The 17105-nt window shown below is 43.5% G+C and overlaps 1 protein-coding gene across 2 annotated transcripts in view; it reads left to right on the top strand.

Annotated features, from left to right (window-relative positions):
* SLIT3 (slit guidance ligand 3) overlaps nucleotides 1–17105 on the top strand; it is a 393886-nt gene that overhangs the window by 257443 nt on the left and 119338 nt on the right. For both annotated transcript variants that reach the window (XM_025205769.1, XM_025205766.1), the window contains 2 exons: nucleotides 2847–3010; nucleotides 13071–13195. In XM_025205769.1, the coding sequence (XP_025061554.1) occupies nucleotides 2847–3010; nucleotides 13071–13195 (289 nt within the window). The remainder of the gene's footprint in view (nucleotides 1–2846; nucleotides 3011–13070; nucleotides 13196–17105) is intronic.

Here is a 17105-nt window from a genome sequence, read left to right as displayed (position 1 = left end):
GCCCTTAAAAGGACTTAAGCCATTCTACAAATTATCCAAGCTTATAATTGCATGTTGTTGGGCAAAATATAAATGTGTCCATCAAAGTACAGCTTAAAATAAATTTGTCTCCCTGGACCTGCTGCTTCATACCTTGGTTTATGGGAAAATGGTTTTGATTCAGTGGAAAAACCTTAAGATTTCCCCACCTCCTGTGTAGGCATATGAGAAGGAGATTTATCCTAGCCCAAGAGAAATACCAGTAAGTGCTTTGTTTAAAAAAAATACAACCTCATCTCACACTGATGTGATTTACCCATGGTCCCACAGGCTAGTTCTATATGCTGTACTTACCAGCTCAGCCTCAGTACCCTCTAGGATGCTGCCCTGCTGCTTTTTCTAGCTGGTTGTGTAGTTAACTCTGCACAGAGCTTGCAATGGGGCCCACACGCATAACTGGGCACCTGAGTGCCCGTGGCAGCAGGTGCGCCCAGAGCAGCAGCATCGAGTGCACTTGCACTAGTACAGCAGCAGCAGCAATGCTGGTAGCATTCAGTGTACTTTTTATTTAAAAGTAAGTCTTAAAAGAGCATGCATCTCTTAAAAAGACAACCAAGAATCTTCATACTTCATCATGTAGAGATAGTATTTGATTTTTAACAGGTGACTGAATAACTCCATTTCACATTTAATAGGATTAGGTTTACAATCATAATCAAATCTAGAGCATACTTCCTTTTTTTATGGAACAGAACATCTAATGTGATATTGTTACTTGGTGAATCTGCATGTGCTTTTAAGTAAAATACTGCACAGTAAGCCTTCCTGGAATTATGTCTACACATGCTCCCTCTTGGGAGCAGATTTGTTCCCAATATGAGAAACCCAGTACAAGGCTGCACCCATCCTGCCCTGCTCTCCTGCAGCAGCCTGGGGGAGCTTCAGGCTCCTCTTAGTGATATCCCAGGGGCTGGCAGGGGGCACGGAGCCGGTCCCAGTGGATATGAGGCCAGAAGGGCTCTGCCAGCTGTAGTGGCAGCTGTCTTCTGGCACAGCGGGTAGGGACCTTATGTGCACAGGGCCAGGAATGAGCTGCCTCTGCAGCCGGCAGAGCTCTCCTGGCCCCATGCCCACTAGGACACACAGCTGCCAGCAAGCCCCATAACGGGCAGGTCTTCGCTACCCAGGAGGGAGTTGCTAGGAGCTGCCAGTGTGCTTCCTGCCCAGCTCCACTCTTCCCCACTCTGGCAGCTGTCCTGCTTGGACACAGCTGGCTGCTCTGGGAGTGGTTGGGGGCTGGGAATCCCAGTCCCCACCTGCTCCATAGAGCAGCCAGTTCCACATGGCATGGAGCTGTTCCAAGGAACAGGTGAGGGCTGGATTCCTAGCCCCCACCCACTCCATGGAGCAGCCAGCTCCATGCTGGGAAAAGATGCTTGAGGGAACAGGCAAGGCCTGGATTCCCAGCCCCCACCCATTAGATTAGTCTGCTGCACAAACGTGTCTCATGTAGATACATCCACTATACTCTAATTGGTCAAACATATAACTACTTATTTTAGATGCATTTTCATAATGGGTTCTCCCCTTGGTAATATTGTATATATAAACTGCTAAGTTTTTATCTCTAAAGGTTTTTAAGGTATAATCCAACATTTGGCAAAAGCAGTCTTTCATGAATAAGCTTGACTACTCAGGACAATTTAAGGCACAATTTGATAAGTTTAAAATGGATTATGTGATATGGTTACCTGTGATAGAAAGGGACCAGGTTAAATTCACTGCTTCATAGCAATCAGTTTAACCGTATGCATATTTTCTTCACTCAAGGTAGTATGTAGTATCAGAGCTGTAGGTCTGGTTCATAAATTATACTGTGGCTGTTTAATACAAAAGTTGCTTTATTCTTTTAGTGTTCCATAGGATTTATTGTAAAGAATGTCTTCAAATGTGTGTTGTGGTTGACATTGTTACACTGTTTAAAATTCCCAGGGACTTTTCAAATTGTCATAACTAAGCACTTCTTTGTGGAAATAGTTCCTTGTTAGGCAGGGAGAATATATTCACAAGAAAGAGTTTTCAGAGGCAGGTTGATTGTGGAGTTTTAATCCCCATTGCATTCCTCGTTTCAGAAAATTCAGGCTAAATAATCTAGGGCTACAGTTAAGGATAGGGTAAGTGACTGATATTTTTAATAGAGTTCAACAAAATAATGAAATAGTTCCAGGAATGATTATTTCAGTTTTTAAATATGTCTTTTTTAACCACTCTCATGACCATTAGTGTTTTACTGAATCCATTCAGCAGACACATAAGGAAAAATTATTTACTCTCGAGTATTAGTCAGAAGTGATTTTCAGTGTCACATGAACAAGTTTTGCAGAAAACAAGGTTAAATTTTGAACATGCAGGTGGGTATTGTTGGTGGAAGTGTTTACCTGCTCAGGTAAACTGCCACTTGAGCTATCTGATTAAAAATAAGTAGAACAACTCAAGCTCTGTATGTTGGGTTATAAGGTAAAAAAAAAAAGTCTAAGGTTTGTCAAAATGAAATAAACAAATTGAGTGAAACAGTAGTTAGCTTCTTGACACTTGTAGCAGAAAAGGGATAATTCTTTGATCTACTGTTACCTTTCAGTTAGCCTTTTGGTCTGCTTTATAATGGGAAGAAAGGAAAAAGGAAGAGAAGATTGAAAGAAGCCTTTTTAAACAAAACATTTAATATTCAAAGGGTTTTCCTCCTTCCTTCTTGAAATAAAGGCTTAATGTAGAGGAGCTGGATAAAATGAACACTTTTGGTGGAGTTGGAGAGACATTATTTTTGCTCATAAGCAAAGAAAATATTGTTAATTGTTTTCCATCATTAGGGCTCTAGGTACCAACCCCTTGCACTGTGACTGCAGCCTGCGCTGGCTTTCTGAATGGGTGAAAGCCGGGTACAAAGAGCCTGGGATTGCACGCTGCAGTGGGCCAGACAACATGGTAGACAGGCTGCTGCTTACCACACCAACCCACCACTTCCAGTGCAAAGGTAGGAGCAAGCTGTAAACTCTCGTATTGTGTATTGTTGCTTAATAAACAGGTTTATTATTACACTGCTACTGAATTTTAAATGCAATTTAAAAATATATGTAGCCTATTCTTTGTTTGCCTTTTGGTTTCATTTTGGTTGTGCTTTGGGTTGCACTCTAGTTACTCTTTCAGTTTTTCCCACATAGCCTAAAGCCAGATATTTGCTTTAATTAAAAAAAAGAAAGAAAGAAAGAAAGAAAAATTGGAAGCTCAGATTAACATGTAATTGTTTTACTAGAGGGGTTTTAATAAAAACACCAATCCCTGGTATAAATAGCAAGACTGCTGCCATATCAGAGAGATGACAACCTGCTCCATGGGATGTTATTTTACAGCTACTTTATCAAATAATTTATTTCAGACACCCCTGAAAAACTTGGTTAAGCAAAGTTTAGTATAGTAGGTAACACTAACATCACAAATGTAAAATACTGTTATATAGATAAGCTTGAAAGCTGTTGAAATTGAAGGTTTTGTTTGAAAGCCAACATTATAATATCAAGAAAGCCTTAATCTGTCTGCTTGTCTGTCTGTCCGTAACACTTTATTCGCACTCTGATTGGCTGACAAACAGCCAATCAGAGTGCAAAAAAGCGTTCCAACACAGCAGCAGCTGGGGGAGAGGAGGAGCAAGCCTCCTCCCCCTCTCGGGCCTGGACCCACTTCTCCCTCACCCCTCTTCCCTCTGCGTTGGCCCTGAGCCTGCTCCTCCCATACCCCTGCTGCTGCTGGGTCGACCCAGGCCTGCTGCTTCCCCCCCTGCTGCAGGGGCCTGACTTCTCCCTACCCTCAGGCCCGGTCCTGCCCCACATCGGGCCCAGGCACAGGCCCACTCCTCCCCTCACCCTGCTGCTGTGGTGGGGAGGGGGGAGCGGGCCTGGACCCCAAGCAGCAGGAGAGAAGGGCGGGGCAGGCCCGGATGGTGGGGGCACAGGGCTCCTTCCCCCCCCCCCACCGTCATTCTTGACAGGCAATTGGCTAGTTTGACAATAAGAACATTTGTAAATGACACAACTTTAACTCAAATCTCATGTCTGTCAAGTATCGATCACTAACTGGATGCAGTGGATCAGCATTTTGCGTCCTAACTAGAGTGTAAATTCAGGAGCAATCTACGTGCAACTGTAATGGTGAGCTTTATGAGCAGTTATGTTGCATTCCAGGAGCTATATAAATAGACAGCAATTGTGGATGATCCTACTTCCTGGCTATTTGTGGAATTGTGGATAAAGGACATCGTTTCAGGCATGAACATTGACACTGTAATCATGATTCTTACTTTCAAAACTTGTTGGAATGCAGAAAGTTTATTCAGGATACTAGCCCACATGTAAAGTTCGAGGTCTGAAGATGTCTTTTTGCAGCAATGGAAATGAGGGTCTGTGGTCTCTGTTTGAAATGCTGATGAAGGCATTAGGATATTATCTTTTTATTTGTCTGTGAAGAACCATGCACAGTTATAATATGTAACGATAAATTATATTAAAGTTCCTAGCTTGGCATGATAGTTGTATAATGGCTGGAATTAAACTGCTGAATAGCTAAAGATGGTGTTGATAAAGGCATAAAGCCAAGTTTGTTTCTCAAACCTGAATAGAATTTCCTGATTTTCCTGCTACACTTTTAATGAGTGACATTCTAATTTAGTTTTATTTAAGCTGATAATAATTATATGTGTTCTTAAAGCTATCAAAATGATCTGCTTTTTTGCTGAGTTTGCAACTTCATGAACAAGAGGTACAAATATCCCTAAATAAATCTCCAAAAATAGGCTGACTCTCAGACTAAAAATGAAGGAAGCTAACATGGAATTCAAAAACATCTTATAATATAAATATAATAGTAGAATTGAATTTTTTTTTGTTTTGTTTTGAAAATAACATATTTCTGTAATGCTTTGTCCCCTTAATGTCAAATTCTCCCCAAAATATTCTCTTGAGGTTTCCTACCACTGGACTCAAATTTTAGTCTGAATAATATGAGATAGTTGGTAGGGTCAGAAGGGACCTGAGCAAATCATCAAGTCTGACCCCCTGCCATGGGCAGGAAAGAATGCTGGGGTCAAATGTCCCTGGCTAGGTGTCTATCTAGCCTCCTTTTGAAGACCCCCAGGGTAGAAGCGAGCACCACTTCCCTTGGAAGTTGGTTCCAGATCCTCGCTGCCTTAACTGTGAAGTAGTGCTTCCTGATATCTAGCCTGAACCTACAGATGTTTTTTCAAGAAGTTGCAACTTACTTTATTGGGATAAACAGAACATCAAAACAGGCATATATGAGAAAGCAAATTGGTTGAAGGATCCAGGGTTGGATCCACCTATGCCAAGTCCTGTGAAGTGCCTCTACAAACAGGAATTTTTCCACACAGGTAAGATCGCAGAATCATCCTCATAGACCCTGGTAGATCTCCATAAAAATGTCCACTAGGTCCAGTGGAATGAGACTAAGGTGCTATTTTTTCACTCTTCACTTTGAATGTTCATCTTGTGTTTGAATAGCCAGCTAGTAATAGCAGTTGAATATTGTGTGCATGTGTAAGGTTTGTGCTAACTGAAAGTTTGAGCGTCTTTATCCTATCTTTGGAATCTTTCTAGCTGCTTTTCTGGGGCCCCCTGTACAACTCGGGTATAAACATACTGCCCACAGGTCGGATCTGGCACAAGCCACAGCAACACCACAGGAAGGAGCCCAGAACTGCAGCTTGTTTCCATGGTGGCAACGAAGCACTAAGGATGCCAGGCATCTGGTCCTGAACCAGAAGTGGAGGAGGTGTCCATAGTCCCAGTCTGGCCATGGAGCCTGCCCTGCACCATTCATCTGGTCTGGGGATTGATCCTGTACCACTCATCTGGCTCATGGAGCCAGACAAGTTTGACACCCCTGCTGTACAGAATAGCAGTGCAGCGGGGCAGAGAAGAAAACAGCACTGATCTAGCAGCAGTGTTTGGACAAACAAAGCAGTTGTCTAGAACAGCAGTTGGCAACCTTTTCAGGTTGCAGCCAGAATGACTTAGCTCTGATGAGAGTCAGGTGGTTAAACTTGTGCTTGTCCATGGGCAACTGGTGCCTTTTGAGTCAGAGTGAGGCACGTCAGTGACACCACTCAGCAATTGGGGGGGGGGCGTCCCCTGGAGGCCAATCGTGCTAACGGGGGAGACGGGTACCACTGATCTCACTCACTCACACTCCAGAAGTCCTGCGGCCACTTCCAGAAGCAGCGTGGCCACTTTTACTGGTGGCCCTGCTCCCCAGCCAGCGCTCACAGGGTGGGCACCGGCACTCACGCCTGCCCCCCAGACGGTCGCCCAAACAGGGAGTGTGGCCTGACAGGGGGTGCACTAGTGCTGTCAGGGAGAGCACGTGCACCCCCGTGCACCCACTACGTCTCACCACTGGATAGGTCCCAGCCAGCACTGCTACCACTTATTCTCTCTATGTTAGCACCAGGAGAGCTGCCACAACAACCACTTTTCCCTGTAGCAGCATGGGGAGAGCTCTTGCTGGTGAAGCCCCATGTCTGCAGGGGGATCAAATGACTCTGTGGGCCATGGGTTGCTGACTCCTGGCCTAGAGGGATGACAGTCACTGCTGTACAGCTTGTGAGCTTTCATAGAATTCACCTCCCTCCTCTAGGAAAAAATGTAAAGATTTGTCAGTTAGCAAGAGAAAGCCCTTGCTCACGTTTAAGTCTCTAGTGCCAGTACAAAGTCCAACTGAAGTTAGTGCACCTCCTTATATTACATAAGTAACGGGGGTGATGTGTAGGGGGTGCAAGCAGTGCACATGCACCCCATGAGCATGGTGGTGCACCCCCTGCAAAAAGGCACTGCTGACACTGTTGGCAATGCCTGCAGGCAGTCACCGCTCGCCACCCCACCGCTGGCAGTGTCTGCAGGTGGTCCACGATTCCCGTTGGCCGCTGCCACTGCTGCTGGCAGTGGCTGTGGGTGTCTCTGACCCTTGGTCAGCGCTTGCCACCCCCGCCCCACTCCCCACCACTGACAGCGCTGGTGGCATCTGTGGGAGCTCCACACTTACCGCCGCCACGCTCGCACTGCCACCGCCATGCTCCTGTCACTGCCGTGCCCCCCCAGCCGCCGGAGGCACGCGCTGTTCATGATAAGTAAAATATCAAAACATGTTTACATGATTGCAATTAAATCCTAATTTTAAAAAGTTGTTTTCACCCTGGCCTACCACCTCCTTATCACTGTTAACATGTTCCTGCTGGCAACAGTGAGATACTCTCTGGGTGCATCTACACATGCACTTAACCCACAGAAATAAACTGCAGCACAGTTCATGCTGGAGTGTGCCCAGGACCACAGCAGTTAGAGCTGGGGTAAGGCATCCCTGGGTGGTGGCATCAGGTATCAGAAGGACTGTCTGGGGCACAAGGGTGCTACAGTGTGAGGCTAGTTGGCAGGCAGCCCCTGCATTGTAGCACCCTTGTGCCCCAGCCAGCCCTGGTCACTTTGTATGTGTTTTGGTGTGCTAAATGACTCTGCCATAGGATGGCACTTGTCCCAGACAGTACTGTCTTACAGTGGAGTTAATTAATTTACTGTGCTCTAATACGGGTACAAGTGTAGATGGTGATGCTTTACTATGGAGCTAATAAGTCAGTGCCACAGTAAAACACATGTTTAGATGCACCCTCTGAAGAGAAGCATGCAGTTCTGTCTACACTGCAGTCATAGGTATGGCTTTCAGCTCCTATAACAATACCCAAGCAGGGTTCAAACTAGCCAACTCAGGTACTTGTAGTAGTAGCCACAGTAGCATGAAGCTCTGTGCAGGCTGTAAAACCTTCCTGAGAGACTGGGTGAATATTTAAGCAAGGTAGCCTCTCCTTGATCACTGTGTGGCTGCAGCTAATTTTTAGCTGCACCAAAGTGTGTTAATTTAAAGATAGCCTGGGTATGTCAATACAAAATGAAGTTCTGTGCCACTGACTTCAGGGTAGACAGGCAATTACTTTTGTCAAACCTGTGTTTTAACCTTGCATTTTAGCAAAAGTCAAATGTCCATATGTTACGGATGGTATGGTTAGGAGCGTATATTTGTAAGTACAATTCACGTAGACCCACACAGACCTTTTGTTAAGTTGCCCTTCTTGTCAGCTGCAGTATTAGAAAGGACTGCACTAGACTGGGAACATTTTGCACCATGGTTTATAAATCAAACCCCCAAGGGCACAGTAATAAGCTAGTTAAATGCAAGGAGCTAACACTGTTCTTATTAGCTCCTGCATTGATTGGCTTTGATCAATGCCATAGGGATAAATGGAATGTTTTCAGGTTTCTACCTGAATATATCTCCATGAATTTATATTATGAAAAGGTATAAAATCAGACTTCAAGATTTGTGTCTTGTAATACAAGATCTCTGTTAGTGTCATTTCTCCTGAGCTACCGCTAGTCCCAAAATAGGTACTCTCATATACTTTAGAACAAATTAAGAGAAAAGTAGTGAATGGGGATAAAATGACAGGACAAAAGAACAGACATTCAAATTATTTTCTTCTGTTGAATTTAAGCAGGTTGTTGTATCTAACTAGAAGTTAATGTTAACATGGAAGCATCAAAACAAAGTAGCACAGGGTTAAATTTTATATAGGATAAAATAGTAAACTAATACAGAGGGCCAAATTCTGTTTCACTTAACACACCCAAATTACTTTTTCCAATTTTTGCCACTTTTGAATGGTTTTCACTTCTGTTATCCATTAAAGTTCCCATGGCTTTACAGCAGGAACAATAAGCTCTTCACTGGCTGAGCACACAGCTATATACCTTCATATGCATGTACCTGAACATAAGTCCTGGAGATATGAGGAGGGTTTTCACATGTTGAAGTTTTTAATAGTTCAGTGGTTATGATGACACTTGCCCAGAAAGCAGCAGACCCAGATTCCAGACTTTCCACACCCAGATTGTAACCAGCACCTTTCTGACTTCCTAGCCCAGTGCTCTAATCACCAGACCATGTATCAGGTGTTATCCAGGCCCCTCTCCAACCCTCCTTTTGAGTTTGGGCCCAAATGTCTTCTGGGTCAATTATTTTGTGTACCTTTTTCCTTAATATTGCTAGGTCAGTTAAACATTCTGTACAGTTAAACATCCCTTGCTTTAGGGTAATAGCACTTTACTCCACATTTTGCTCCACTGTTGGAGTTACAAATGGGTAGCAGCCTTTAGTACATATACTTTTTGTTCAGTGATTTTGTATGGGTTCATTTCTGTGTAGTCCTGTATTCCATATTGGTACTGTTTAAATAATAGATATTAATAGTGACTTGGGAGGGAAACCTTCAGCTGAATTGCATGCTGTCATTCCTCTTTGTACATCCCCTCTACTGTCAAACACTTATCATCATTTTCTGGATTCTTTACAACCTACACTCATCTCGCATAGCATCTCTCATACACTATTGTGAAATCGCTGTTTGCCTTCAAAGTGCTGTTTTTGTGCTTTTCTTCCACACTACCTCTCAAGCTTGGGAGAATTTCCTGTAAACATCTGCAAAGCTACCTCCTAATCTTCTAAGGCCTCTTCTTCGTCATGATGCCTATGAAAACCTTGAATATCCTTAGGCCACTAGTATGCTGAGATTTCAGAGATTTCAAGCTAACCAATGGTGTCTCATTGTTTTCCTATTCCTGCCTCCTCAATGCTAAGATTTTTAGAACAGAGGCACTTTTTTTTAATCTTGTATTTGTATAAATCATTGTGCTATAGGATCCTTAACTAGGGACTCTACATGGTACTGTAATACCTTCCAGGGGAAAGCAGAGCACTGTGGGATGCTGGAGGAATAAAAGACCGCCTGTGGTGCTTCATGTAACTGTACAAAGTTTTTTCCAAAACCTGTAACTGTTATATGTGGTGCTTGAGAATACAGTGCTACATAGAAGTTCCTGCTTCAGCCAGGACATTTTTTGTAGCACTTGTGCCATTTTTGTAGCATTGCAGGTGGGGGGCATGTCTACACCCATGTTATGTAACACTGCAAGGGTGTGCATAGTGCTACAAATACAATGTCTGTCCTTACTGGGAAATACTAATGTGGAAAATGATAAAAAAGAGAAATCCCTCCTTCTTAAGTAATATTATTTGTCTGCTGCTTTTGTGTGGCTCAGTAGTCTATCCAATCATTAGAAACCCCACATGTTTTTCTAATATTCTGTATGGTTTTTCACTCATACGTAACCCAGTTGTGAAAATTGAACTTGGACTAAATATCATCATGGGAACAGTAGATTTTACAGACTTGCTACTGACTTCCCTCCTCATCTCACCCCTTCCCGCACACTTGTCATGTCCTAAGTTGTTTAAGCTTTGAGGGTACGTTTGTGCAATCCTTGCATTTTTTTTTCTTATACAGGAGATAAAGTGATTAAAGGCTTTAACTACCTTGCTTAAATTAGGGTTTTTCTCTTTACTTTTACCACTACTGAGTTTAACCTTTGAGTCATTAATATTAGACAGTCAGCAGCTACAGAATACAATTTTCTTTTCTTTGTTTTGTTTCTTTATTAAAAACTCTGTAGTACTGATTGATTTCTTACCTAACTCGATGCAACATATAAACATAATAGACCAGTAGTTGTCAAAGGCACCCCTTGTTAGATACAGATACCCCTCAGAAAATGCCAACTCTTAATTTTCACTTTTTTTTACTATAGAAAAATAATAGATACATTCTTCTGTTGCAAAAACTCAGAAAGACCACAGCTTGTCAGAATGTTTTGAACACTATGGATTCCTATTTGAAATCTCTAGGTTTATCTTGTGAATCATGTTTGCACACCTCACAGTGCTAACATTGTGTGGCGCCCCATGGCACCTTTGAAAAGATCTCAAGATCTCAATTTTCTTGCCATTTTCCAGTTGGTCTAATAAAAGGTATCATTTTGGAACCAAGAGATCTAGTTTTTTGTATGTCTTCAAGGCACCCTGGGGCACCCCCAGGTCTCTCAAAGCACATTCAATTGTGACTGTTCCAATGCAGTAGCCTTGACAAACTGAGTTGCTTTGCCCTTCAGGTGACCTGGTCAGTAAATAATGATGTGTTTTTAAAACAGGATAATTCTGTGTTAACACAGCAGACCGTGAGGTTTTTTAGGTCTTGGCACATGAAGAGATGGATTGGGGAAGGAGGGGCTAGCATCTGGGCTTGTTTCAAGTATTTGTTTGCTTCTAGTTTTGTTGACATTTTCCATAGTAATTTTTAATGCCATAGGGAGTTAAATCAGGGATGTTCAAAAGAAATAGAATAAAATTAATTTACTGTCTTCCTTGCATGTCTTGAGTGCTGGGTTTCCTGTTTACAACTCAGGATGTTTAGAAAAAACTTGACAGGGCCAATTTGATTCTTCACTCCATGTATTTTAATATGCTAATATGTACCTTTACTGTCATTCCCTTCTCTATATCCATGATGACCTTCACTCATACTTAGGGACCTACTTAATTTGCGGAAAAATGAATTTTCCTGGCTTGGCCTCAGCACAAGAAGCTGATTTTTGCAGATGTTTCCCAGCACTCCTGCCCCTCATTGCTGATTGCCAGAGAAGCCCTGGTCAGGAGGAGGGACAAGGGGCAGCCTCCACCTTGGCTGCTGGCTGCACTTTGTGCCACCCTGCCCCTCAGTGCTGACTGGCAAAGAAGCCCCAGGGGAGAGAAGGGATGAGAAGACAGCTGACATCTTAGCTACTGGCTGCCCTTTGTGCCATCCCACCAGCTGGCACCTTCCCCTCCTGATTGGGCTGTGAGGCAGCAAGGATGGCTGACTCCCACTGTTGAGCCAGCATTTCATTTCATTTTTTAAGTTGATTTCGTGGACAATTGCAGATTTTTCAGTTACCGCAAAATCACAAATTAAGTAGATCCTTACTTATACTGTATTCTTTCCCTGCAAATAACTCTTCACTACCCAGCTGCTCACTCTTCTTCCTCAGCAGCCCTTCCCCATTCAGGCAGCCCTTTTGCTCCCCAGACAGAAACTAAGTAGAACATCCAGGCCCTGCAAAGAGCAGGAAGGCCAGCCAACAGGAGCATATGACTCAGCAGAAGTTAGTGGAGTCACAGTGGTGGCTGTAATGGCAGCTGGTGAGCTGTGAGCATTTATCCTCTGTCTCCAAATTCCAGTGTTTGTGGTAGCACTGACAAACAGTCCTCTCCCCGCTCTTGAAATGGTTATATCCAAGCATGGGGATTATTAAATGGCTTAAATATGGGTTTGCATGTTTACCTGGGACTGAATCGCTTCCCACATTGGTGTTTATTGCCCTTGTTATAGTCAGAACCAGAAGGAAGTCAGTCACCAACTCTATTAAAATTGAGGATAATAAAATATTTCTAACATGAGTCTTCTCTATAACCCCTAAGTGAACTTTCCTTGAGGTCCACAAAAATGTGTGTGTCATTTTTCTACCTGTTTTTCTTTTTTGCTGCTGCATCATTTTGGAGCCAGCCACAAACTAGAAGTACCAGAATATTATGCAAGGGGGACAGCTCTTGCAGAATTTCTAGCACGGAGGCAGCAGAAATTACTGAAGAATAAACATGTTTTTGATAGTGTTGAACTGATGTTGTAGTTAAGATGGTCCATGAAATATTCATTCTTCTTCATGCATGCATTCTAAAGCTTGTTTTAGTCTATCCCAACCATGCAGTTGGTCTAATAAAAGATACCACCCAGAAAAATCCTGGCATGTTCTTTTGAGAGAGGTTGTTTTTTAGGCCTGGGCTTACTTATTTAGAAAAGTCTGTAAACATCAGAGAGTTGTCCAAGACACAAATTCAGGCATTTAAAGTTTGCATAAAACCGTGGGGATCCTGTGCTATTGAATGAAGTTCCACCAGTATCATCTATGTTTGTGCCAATACAAAGCGGGTGCCACAAGGGACACAAAACACAGAGTGGTGATGACCTGTGTATAGGACCCTGTGTATAGACAGAGAATACATTTTGCAATCCACATATTCTAATAATACTTTCTGCTTTCATTTTCCAGGGCCAATAGATATCAATATTGTTTCCAAGTGTAACCCTTGTCTCTCTGGTCCATGTAAGAACAATGGGACATGCAATAATGATCCAGTGGAGTTTTACCGGTGCACTTGCCCATCCAGCTTCAAGGTATGACTATAACTGAACTGAGTTAAAAGTCACAACATTTTCTATTATCAGTGGGTCATTTCAGTGGTGTACTACCTGAGGTCAATTTTAAAGACAATTGAGCTCATAAATTCTGTACTTAACTTTGCACACCAAAAATCGTTCACTCTTTGTGACAGAAAATGCACGTATTTGTTCTTTAAGATGTGGATGTACTAGTGAAAAGATTGAAGAGAATATAAAATGGCAAATGACTTTTGGCACTTGCAGAAAAAAAACTTACTTTGGAGGCAGTCAGTCCTAAGGAAGGGAACTGGAGTCTAAGGACTTAGGATTCTTTTAGTCCAGCTCCTGGCTTTGCCACTGACTCTCTGTAGCCTTAGCCAAGACACACAGTCTGTTTCTTTCCCCTTTGAAAAAGGGTGATTGGGTCTAATTCGCTACTCTCTTGCACCTTGTGAAGTACAAGATGCACAACCCCACGCAAGATGCAACCACTTAAAAGATTCTGAATAAGTGGAGTGTTCTGTGTGTGATAGCTTTCAATTCACACCCATTTTGCACAGATGTAATGGACTACACAAGCTGGTGAGGAATCAGACCTATCAGACTTGTGAGTGTTAATAACTGTACTGTAAGTAGATCGTGTGAAATCTTATAGATGTGAAGTTCTATTACCCCTGCAAGGAGAATATAGCTGTATCAGAGATGGAGAGAGAACACGCTTGTCAGTTCCTAGGGAGCATATTGGGGAGTCTAGCTCTTGAGCAGTATCATGTCTTCACTGCTGCTTCCATTGTCAATCCCAAGAAGAATGTGCTGTTAGAACAGGTGTGGGCAAAGTCCAGCACACAAGCCATATCAAGCTTATGGTGGACTCCATTTACCAGCAGTCCTTGTGGCACTGTCTCTTTCTGGCTGCAGCTGCCAGACCCAGCCCCAATACCTGAGCATCCTGGCCCATCCACCCCGCACCCACCGCCGAGGGAGGGACCTGCACAAGCAGGGTTCGTGGCCAGGTGGCTGGGATGCGGCCACAGCCAAGAACAAGATGGACAGGCAGGGCTGGGGTGACCTTAGAATTTTGGAGTAAATACAGCTGCATGACTGCATGGGGCCGGGGCTGGGACCAGGGCAGAGCTGCAATTCACTGCCTGCACACCCTTGTGATGAGCAGGGGTTCTACTGTTGGCTACAAATGTCCAACTCGGGATCCTTAAAATTCTGGTTTATTAGGCAGATTGAAGCACTGTAATGAAGTTAATTCATAAACCTTAGGGCTGGTCCACACACACACACACACACGGTAGCAAGCTACAAGAGTCAGGTATACCTATCCCACAGGTGCTGGAGTCTGCCGTTGAGGGTTCTTCCAGCATGGTATTATCTTCCAGAAGGGGGTTGCCGGCTGGTCCTTCTGGCTGGACAGGTCGGGTGCTGGTCAAGTTGGAGATCAAGAGGGCGCCCCTGAGGGTCACTTTTCACTGCTTTTTATCTGTCCTTGGCAGACTTTGGTGACTCCCCAGTTTTCAGGTTTGCCCAATCCAGGGGTTGTTGACCCTCGTGGGACTTCCCCCCTTGGTGGCTACTGGATGGCATCTGTCAACCCCAGGGGTTGTCCGCACGTACATGCAGGTTTGGGAGTCCATTGATGAATTTTGAATAGGGCTCTGGGAGCGGTCGATCTGGAGATATTCAGCCCAAAAGTTGGTCCCCAGCGTTGATTAACTCAGGCCAGGGCTTCTAGCCCTTGATCAGTGACGTTTAGAGATGTCCCTGTTGCTACATTGTCTTCTATTGAGTTCTTCCGTTTGTTGATCTGCAGTTTCCTTAGGTGTTAATTGCTGTCTGCTGCTACTGTGTTACACATTCAATCACTGATTCACTCGCTCTTTCAGGGGCCAGCCTGATACAGGGAAGCGGCAGTTTGACTCCTGCCCTTGTTAACATTGTTACAATGTATAACTTATTTCTGAAACTAAACACATTTAGTTGAAAGTTGAAAGGTGAGGAGTATAAAATATAAGCTACAAAAGTAATGCCATGGCACACAAATAGATAAAAAATACCAAAATACAAGGGGAGATACAAAATGCACACATACAAATTTTAAAACACAATTCCTTATCTTAAAGTGAAAGAAAGAGGAAGGAAGAAAAGGTAGAAGAGGTAAAACATATCCAAGGAGGGGAGAGCAACTACAGGCAAGAGGAAAAGGGGGCTTTCTGCTACACTACAAGCAGGGGTGTGCAGGGACTGGATCAAGGCTCTTCCCTGGCCCAGGCCCCATGTTGTCACTGCTGCAAGATCTCGGCCACAGAGCAGCTCCCCACCCAGCTGTGTAGCCGCCCTGCCTACACCACTCCCAGCCAGTCTTCATGGAGACCCTGGGAGCACAGGGCCATGAAAGTACCCTGATTCTGCAGCCTCACACTGTCACAGCTCCTTGCTCCCAAGGTCTCAATGAAGACCAGCTGGGAGCAGTGTGGTCAGGGGCTGCTGGGAAATAGAGTCTGGCTGCTGGCCACATCCCCATTTTGCCCACCCCTGCATTAGAACATAAGGCTACATGCTGCATTTTTTCCCAGTTGTTGATATCATTGGGAGCTTAATGCAACCAATGAGGTTAGTGTAAGGAATATGGTATGAGTTGGAGCATAGTGCAGAATGGGGTGTTCCCTTTCAATTAACAGGTGGGTGGGCATTAGTCACAGGCTTTATATTTTGTGATGAAAAGGGGATATCTGACTTACTGAGAGATAAAATGTTAATGGAATTTTAGTCCACGCTTGTGACATATAGTCAAGGTGGATAAAAATCAATGATTTTAAAAATATATATATTTTTAAATTGCATTTTGCTTAGATTTTTAATGGTATTTTAATGGAAATTAGATATTTTAATGGTATTTTAATTTTTTAAGATGCTTTTAAAAAATAAACTTATATGAAGATAGTTTTAATTTAAGATATGTTAAAGCTCAAAGATATCATCATGGAATAAGGATTATAACTTCTAATTATATACTATTTGAGACAATATATTTGTATAACCTTTTTAAAACTTTTATAAATAGGTTACAACAGGGCATAGACTATATTAGGGGCCCAATCTTATGGGGTTCCAAGAGGCTCCTGTATAGTTTAGTAAAGATTAAAGAAAACCACTCTACCCAATGGGACTCAGTGCTCAGTCTAGAAGATCCCATTAAGTGCTTCTGTAATGCTTAGTTTCAGTTCTCAAACTGTGGTTTTGTGTCTCCGGAGATCATAGAGGTAGACCAGGTTCTTTGAGTAGATATGATATCTTTTATTAGACCAGGGGCGGGCAACATATGGCTGGCAGGCCAGATCTAGCCTACCAGGCCATCCTGTCCGAACCGCAGAGCACCTACAAAATTAATATTTATCTGCTCCAAACTCCCTGTCAAAACTGACAGGAGCCAGGGGCAGTAGGACCCAGGGAACACTGGCAGGAGTCAGGAGACAGGCCAGCCCGGCCCTGTCCCCAAGCCCCTCTGACCTCCACAACCCACACCCGGAAGTGTCTGCCTGCGGGTGATTTCTCTGCGTGCGGCTGCTCCAGCACCATGTGGCTCAAACCCCATGCCTACCCACACCCTATATATCTACACCCACACGCTCCTTCACCCTGTACCCCCCCCCCCCACAAACCCCCCTACTCACACCCACAGCCCCCCACACCACAACAGTTTACAAGAGTAAGACTTCATTTTAAGCTATTGTGTGTTCACCTCTATGTACACTACACAAATGCATGTAAATGAGGACAAAAAGATTTTTTGAAAACAAATTAATCAATGTTGTAGATGTTTGATTTTTAGAATATAATTTGGTATTTTTCTGGTTCTGAGATGGCAAAACCCCTTTCTGAAAGGAGCATTTCTGGGAGCAAGGGGAGGGACTTCTGG

Source organism: Alligator sinensis, unplaced genomic scaffold (genome assembly GCF_000455745.1).
Source record: "Alligator sinensis unplaced genomic scaffold, ASM45574v1 scaffold7_1, whole genome shotgun sequence".
NCBI classification, from domain to species: domain Eukaryota; kingdom Metazoa; phylum Chordata; order Crocodylia; family Alligatoridae; genus Alligator; species Alligator sinensis.
Note: the sequence above shows the minus strand (reverse complement) of the source record. Positions and strands in the feature narration are given on the sequence as shown.